General features: G+C 34.6%; 1 protein-coding gene across 1 annotated transcript; it reads left to right on the top strand.

The window, feature by feature from the left end:
- Nucleotides 1-1,320: 1,320 nt before the first annotated feature.
- LOC144439116 (microsomal glutathione S-transferase 2-like) lies at nt 1,321-6,620 on the top strand. Its single transcript, XM_078128382.1, has 5 exons — nt 1,321-1,464; nt 2,986-3,085; nt 4,684-4,754; nt 5,373-5,454; nt 6,060-6,620. The coding sequence occupies exons 1-5, from the start codon at nt 1,395-1,397 to the stop codon at nt 6,208-6,210; spliced, it is 474 nt and encodes a 157-aa protein (XP_077984508.1). The 5' UTR covers nt 1,321-1,394; the 3' UTR covers nt 6,211-6,620.
- The last annotated feature ends 1,800 nt before the right edge of the window (nt 6,621-8,420 follow it).

The raw sequence follows: 8,420 nt of genomic DNA, 5'->3' as shown, positions 1-8,420 counted from the left end.
ATGAACAAGATCTCATCCTCATCTGCTAATCATTTGCATGCAGGTATGCAATAGTGTTTTTAGTATAGCACTGCAGTGCAAATACCACTTGTATGCATGCACACCAGTGCAAGTAATCTCTGGTACATAGAACAAACTGATTTAACTTGGATCCCTTGTGTACAGGGACTGAATACAACACTGAAAGCAATTTGTCAAACAAAGTGTAGTTAGAGCATTGATCACTTTTGTATGAAGCATTAATAACATTAAATTAGAAGAATTATGCATATACAAGTATTGTACTTTGATCCTTTTTATACAAGGCATCTAACAAATATGAATTACACTCATTTTTACCTGAAATTCCTTCATAAAAAATGTTTGTGTACTGCAATCAAATTATCGGTTAAATACCATCGAATAAAACTTTGATCTGTTAATTTTAAACAAAATAGTTTACATGATAACACAATACACCTTATTATACCATGCACAAGCCATGTTATTGTCTTTGAACAGCAAATAAAGGCTATATGCCCTGGTCATCCACATCACAACAGCCTGTGTCTTCTTTGTCCATTTAGCACAGCACACTTGTTAGTCTATAGTCCCTGTATGGAATCATTACGATTTACACTTCCACTAACATTAGTGGTTTAAAGACCACGTTGACATCCAGACTTGTGAGATAATGGAAAAAGCAGAAGTATTTAAATTACAATTCTGGAACAATATAACTCTGTCAAATCTGTGCTCCTTACATGAAAATAACAAGTGATACTGATCGTCTATTTCATGATTGTGATTGATTGCATGTCTGTGACAAACTCTTTTCTTCAAATGTAATCTTGGGGTACATTTTCTTCATATTTCTATACCTTGATGATCTCTACTTATGATCACTTTTGATAGCCTAAATTTTGATAAATGGTACTGTTTTAATCTAATATATTACATAACTTAAGTAGTCATCAAACTAAATATGATAGTACGAGAAATAATTAGGTATATCTTTAATGGGATATTGAGCACCAAGGGCAGAAGTAACTTTCAACAGTCTATTTAGTAGTTTAGTGTAATCACTTGCAGGATTTCTGTTGTACATTATGATAAAGATAGACAACTTTATTTTTTTTGAAGAGCTTTGAACAATACGAAATGTTACTAGGTGCCTAAAATAGATATCTATACTGTGTATCCGTATTCGATTCGTACCTGTGTATCTGATGCTAAGTTTCACCTGAGTTGCCAGGGCCTGGGGTTAAAGGTTAATAATGGGCGGTGCAAATTGACATGATTGACATTAGATCTGCACCATATTCCATTGATTCTTTACACATCAGCGCAGCGTGTGACTGACCCGGGGTGACTGACTATTTTATATCATCCAGTGCCCATTAATCCATAGCAAGATGACTGCTATCGAGTTAGAAAATATCGTTTTCCCAGCAATAGTGTCCCTGTTGGCAGCCTATCAACTTGGTAAGTAACGTTACGATGAAAGACGGTGTGATCTTAAAAATGTGTCGCCACAGTTTTGCGGTTCCTGCATATCACTGCCTTATTTGTACATCACACACTGACGATGACCTCAATGCAGTACACAGCTGTCGACCACAGTCGCGTATGGGTTCCAATGAGCCTGAGACATGATTTGGCAATTACTTGATACTCACGGTCTATGAACTAGATGTGTGTAGGAATATGTAAAGAAAATTGGCAGACAAATGATAAATTTTCTGCCACGAGACGGCATCATCACAGCCCACAAGATACTCATCAAGATGTACTGTGGATTTGGCTTGTCTCTAGAGATTATGCATTTGCATAGTGAACCATCATCCCCTGAAATACTACCCAGACTTAAGTCTCTTGGTGGTCTGAGTTTCAGTGTTCATGCATGGAAGTCAAGGATGGTGGTGGTGGTGGTGGTGGTGGTGGTGGTGGTGGTGGTGGTGGTGGTGGTGGTGGCTGGGGTGGGGGTGGTGGTGGTGGTGGTGGGGGTGGGGTGGGGTGTTTACCGGTCGAGAATGTGTGCATGTCCGCAAGTTGACAATGTATTACATGTAACAAAGTTGTGTTTCATTCAATCATTGATTGATAATTTCAAGCCAAATGTACAGTACTTTGTCTATTACCAAAGGTACTTGAATCAATCTGTATGGTTTAAAAAAAAAATGTATGGTAAATAAGACACCATACATATTTATTTTTTTTAAAAATCGTACAGATTGATTCGAGTACCTGTGTCTTTACAGTGTGTGTATGCATCTTTATTTGTCGTTGTAATTACTATATTGCTAAGCAAGGAAACGGTTAAAAAAAGTGTGTACCAAAGCTGGTCATTGAATTACAGACATTCTGTTAATAATTACCAATGGTTTGTGAGTAGTGTATTCCATTGTGACACTCTATAGTTCAACTTTGTACTGAGTAAACTTTTATCTATTAAAACAGTCCATGAGTACTATGAGCAATATTGTTTATATGCCATAAAAGTATAAATCAATCCATCATTTTTGAGGTAGTCAAACACAAGTAGATAGTCTATAGTACATGTAAAATAGTGTGTAAAGGTACTCCACCTATATATGTAATACAATTCAATTCACGTGTATATCATAAAAAATTTCCATGGCTCAGGATATATTCTGTAGTCACCATGGCATCACCATTGTTTACTGTCGATCTGTGATCACTTTGTCACCATAAATGCATCAAATGGTAATCTCTACAATTTACTGATGTGTGACACTGAAACCACTTAGCTCAGTCTCTTGGTAAAAAATGATTTAAAAAAAATAAATGTATATTAATACATTTAAAAAAATCATACAGATTGATTCGAGTGCCTGTGGTAAAAAGTATAGTTCCAATACATGTACACCATCCCATAATATCCTTCTTAATGTGTGTTTTTTTTAAAAAGACTTCTACTAATAGAGTTCCACTCACTGCATATCATATTAACATTCATTTCATATAACTTTTACAAATTGACAGGTAATTTTGCCCTGGCTGTAGGTAAGCAGAGACAGAAACACAAAATCACCCCACCAGCAATAACAGGAGAACCAATGTTTGAAAGAGCCATTCGTGCACAGTATGTATCTACAGTAGTTTTTGTTTTTGTCGTAAAACTTATGAATATGTGTGCAGTATGATATGTAGAATCATTTATACCATACTCAAGCCAATTATCTTTGAACAGAAAATATGGAGTATATACCCTGGTCATTCTACATCATGACAAGCTGTGTCTATGTCACTAGTTTTGCGATGCTAGAAATATGAGTCAAAATGTTCCAAGTCACCTTGATTATTTTTCCTGATTTTTAATAAATTATTCTTGAGGAGGTATCATATCATTCCCAATATGTCATTTCATTCAACTGGAAAATATTCGTCACTACTCATCTAGTGGCTCATAGTGACAAGGCCCCTTAGGGACGATCACAAAAGCTCAATAAGTGAACTTTGTTCATTTAGGGAAGGGGGTCTGGTGTCAATGCGATTTCTGAACTTCATTTTCATGCTTTTAACCAAATTTCGAAAACTTTCACACCTTCAATGGTAAACAGTTTCTGTATTTGCTACTGAGATGTTGATAAGTTGATAAAAAGTTTACTTCAAGTTCTAACATGAGATATGGTGCTGGATTTCTGGTAATATTTCAATATGTTTACAATCGATCGTAGTGATGTGACCACTACAGTTTTCATCATAGTTTACATCATATATAAATGTTTGATGTCGCACTTGTGAATGTTTGTTTAGGGGAAAGGGGAGGAGGTTTGGACCTAAACGAACAATGTTTGTTTGTTGAGCTTGTGCGACATTGTGCGATCATCCCATAGGTCACTCATATTTTCCTTGCCGGAACCAAGAAAAATATTAATAAAAATATTGAAGTATACATTTTGTACACACTGATATGTGTATACATATACATATGTTACACCCAATCTGTGAAATTGCCCAATTCATGAAATGGGTCTACTAGGTAACTTTGCCCAGTTCATGAAATAGTCAATCGTGTTGCCCAGGTTATGAAGTGGGTATGGTAAGATATGCCCAGTACATGAAATGAGCATCTTTTATAGGACACACACAAAATAAATATCAATCAAACAACTTTATTATCATGTATTTACAAACTCATCATTTCACAATTCTTATTGTATTATAATTCAGTGTAGCTTGTGTTTTTAATAGAGTTCGATAATCAACACCCCAGTTCAAAACTCTTGCCCCAAAAATTTAATTTCGCCCTTTTATATTGTAATCTATACTCTCATTTGCATAAGGTAGACCATTTCATGAACTGGGCAAAGTTGCATGCACATTTCATGAATTGGGCAGTTTCACGGATTGGGTGTAACATGTACAGAAGTGTGTGTGTTTGTGTAGATATGACTAGTAGAACTGAAGTTAGTCTTATAGTTTACATCAGTTTAGCCATCTGATGAGTGCAATATCAGTTTAGCCATCTGATGAGTGCAGAAGTGAGGAACTCTGAGTCTAAATAAATAAATAAACCATTTGTTTTAAATTTTCATCTTAATGTGTATGTGATTTGGTAATCTGTAGATGACTGTAGCAAGGTGTTTATTTTTATGGTATTAAAAAAGTGATTACATAGCTTGAGAATCTCTATAATGAGAGATTTGTAACTGACAGTATTTGATTGAATTATAACAGACAGAACACTGTGGAATTTATGCCAATGTTCCTGGTTGCCCTGTGGATGGATGCACTCTTCTTCAACCCAAGTATGTATTTCGTTCAATATCATAAACACACAACATTATATAAACTTATATTGACCTTTGACATTGACCTTTGACATTGACTCTTTCAATTTGAAACATGTTTACCTTTGTTCATTTCTTTCTCTTTTTCAACTTAAACTTTTTTCTTTGAAATTTTGCCATTTTCATTGAAGGTAATAAGCACCTAGAAGTCATGAATATTCATTGTTCACCTATTGTATATACATTTCTGCTGATTCCCATGAGGCAATGTGGCCCACAGCAAAAATAGTCAAATCAAGCACATTTTCAAATTGATGTTTCTCTGAAATCGTTTGTAATTTAGGTGATGTAAAATAATGAAATGATTCTCCAGAAGTAAATTCATAAAAATGACTTTATTTCATGGGATGGTGTTCCCTTTAATGGTTATATAAAAAAAAATTGGAACTTTTTGAACGAATAAACATACATATGACAAGAGTGATGGTTATGTAGATTATTTCACTAGGATGCCATAGTGTCAAATGATGCTAGTCTTTCTAGTCATCATACCACCTATCATTGTGAAGTTTTTATATCGTTAATGTGCAAACAATGTCAAATATTGTCTACAAATGTATCTGTTTTTATCTCTAGTACCAGCATCTATTGTTGGTTTAGTATATCTACATGCAAGGAATGAGTATTTCTATGCTTACATTGAAGATGCAGAGAAAAGGTAAATAGTTTGCAATGCTCTTACTACTCTGGCAGAGTTACGCTATCAATGCTTCTTTTCATGCCATAGAACAACAAAATACATGAAAGACTATGTATGCATTTACCTAAAATACTATATATCTTGTTGGGGTCTTCAACCAGTTGTAAACTTCGAAATGGTTGGAAAATTTAGTCAAAAACATGTCGGATAGCGAGCAACTATCACTGAGTCACAGAGAGTGTGAACAACTCGGAAACGGACAAGGAATGCTTATTTAGCTTAATGTATGCAAACAAACATTGTACAATAAACATTTAGAGATCCTTTAATGTTTACCGCGGTTGCGTATCCTGTGGGTGGAGGGTCTATGGTTTCACAGTAGATCTCTGCTAAGGTTTCATGATCTTGATGTGTTCTAATTCCAATATTTACACCATCTTGATCACAGGATGATTATAGCTGCACAACAGAGACACTGCTATTACTTTTTCCTCCAAACAATCCAGTCTTTCATTGACAGGAATGTTGGATTGTTCAATTGTATGAAATGAACTTTGAATTCTGTGTTTGTACATTTCATAGATGTTAAAAAAATGGATGTTTCACTGTTTGTACATTTACAGAGTACCACCATTCAAGAGAAGTGTCCAGATGTTGAAAGCGTTATTAGTTCAAAGTTCACTGGGTATCACACAATGTCTTCTGCTTAAATATGCAGGCTTCAATCTGAAAGAAACAGTTGTTGGTGTGTTACCCTTCAAATTGCCAATCTAGTTGGTTTTTACAATGAGTAACACTGAAGTATAGCACTTTCTATGTGTGTTACACTTTTTTATAACATTCATATCAAGTGTAAAAGTATTCTGTTTCAATTGGTTTAATTAAAAGTCTCGCATGTGGCCTTTCTAATGTGGTCAATTAGCAAATGAAACAGTATACTTTTACTCTTGATATGGATGCTATAAACGATTGTGGAATATACAGAAAATGCTTTACTTTGGTGCTATGGCTTGTATTAGTCTATGATGCGGTTAGTTTTTCACCAAACCAACTTACAAAGTTCAATTAATTTTACTGATTTATAGTTTGTATGAAATATTTAGTAAAAAAAGGATCAAATATTTACTTTGTATGATGACTCAATCAAGTCTTGTTGATATTGTGATGATGTATATGCAATCTTGCTATGTGTGTCCTTTTGTAAACATTAAACATGAATAAAGTCTGTGTACTTAACACTTAGATTAATATGAATGCACTGGATGTACGTTGTGTCACATATTGTCAGTTTGGTGTGTATGTGTGTAGTGAAGTAGAAAAAAGTAAAAATAGAAAAATGTAACGAAAACTGCAGATTCTCAAATATTGTTCCTCCTGTCCCCTCCCCTTATACCTCCACGACAGCATGTAGAACGTAGAACAAGGAGAGGAGGCTGATGAGGGCGAGACAACATATCTTACAGTCTATCTTCCATGAAAAGTGATTGAATAACTATCAGGATCATTGATGTTGTTATGAAATCATGTTGTCATGACGATATCAGCTGTGATGATGATGAATAGTCTTTAACAGAGACAGTGTCATAAAGTATAATTTTTTACATTAGTCTATTATCCATGCTGTATATAGAAAGTCAGATTATTTCATATGTAGCATAGAAGTGTTCAACAAACAACTATCATGACATTAAAAAAGGGGTTTTTCCTATCGTAAGGTTTAGAGTACAGGGAACCTATGAACTGTGTTATAAAACAAAGACAAATGATTAAAAATTAACATACATAAACAAAATATGCATGAGTAACTGAAAATACCATTTTAAACTGATGGATATCTGTCTATAAACAGGTGGTGTTTATGGGCCTGTATACTATTGAAATAATAAACTCTGTTTCTCTAGTGGTTTTTGTATGGCTCAGTATGTATAGAAACATATTGTACTATATTTCAGTAGTATACAGGCCCATGTATACATGTATAAACTGTAATACATTAGTCTAGTTCCTATACAGTATCGTTATGATTAATACCTTCACTCACATGTGGTTAGACAACAGTTGGTATCCAAACTAAGCTTACATGTATGTATATAGGTAGTTTTCCTGTCTTGGAACACCTATTTTCATTTATTCGGTTATTTTTTGTTTTTTGTGCATGTTTATTTTTTTAAATTTATTAATTAATTTGTTTGTTTGTTTGAAACATGGTTCCTATGCTCCCTGTGCTCATGGTGCAGCGTCCACCATGGACCGTCTAGTTTTAATAGTAGACAGTGTAGTGGGCTTGATGTAGTCACAGACAAGTAGGTTCTTATTTATCTGTGATGTAGTGGGTGATTGAGTTTGTATAGCGCCCCCAACGGCTGGAATATCATATTCTGGTTCTGTATACCATTTGGGTCCCCTTTTTCCGCCTGAGAAAAACGGCCTTAGAAGTGAGTAAATATTTAGAACCCCAGGTGATACAAGTAAATAAAGGTAAATAAATTAATCAAGCTCTACTCCTACATTATATTTTAATGAATTTGGTACCTTCTTCATCTACATAAAGTTGAATAGTTTACAAACTGTGGGAATTCCTTGACAAGGAACACCATACTTAAAATTAGTCTGTAACACCAATCAATACAAAAACTACAGCCAGAAAATATTAACTGTTGTGAGATGTTGCCGCCTACATTTGTGATTCACCATGGAACTACTACGAATGTATTTTGGTCTAAAATTTGATCTTTTAAAAACCTGTAATGGTCTAAAACAGGGTATTGGCATTTGGTCTAAAATTGGGTCTGGGGTTAATTGGCAGTATTGGCCACACACCCATACCAGAGCTAGTCACTGGTATGCCCCCCTTACTAATAGTGTATTTCCGTTTGGGTGATTAAAAAAATAGTTTTATGAGTTGGTGTAGGCAAGGCTTCACCATTTTAATACATCTTCAAACCAAGGATTTACAAAGTTTGCCCAAAGGTTATAATGGTACA

The sequence above is a fragment of the Glandiceps talaboti genome, chromosome 8 (assembly GCF_964340395.1).
Source record: "Glandiceps talaboti chromosome 8, keGlaTala1.1, whole genome shotgun sequence".
Classification (NCBI taxonomy): domain Eukaryota; kingdom Metazoa; phylum Hemichordata; class Enteropneusta; family Spengelidae; genus Glandiceps; species Glandiceps talaboti.
The sequence above is the reverse complement of the archived record's forward strand: the minus strand, read 5'-3'. Positions and strand labels throughout refer to the sequence as shown.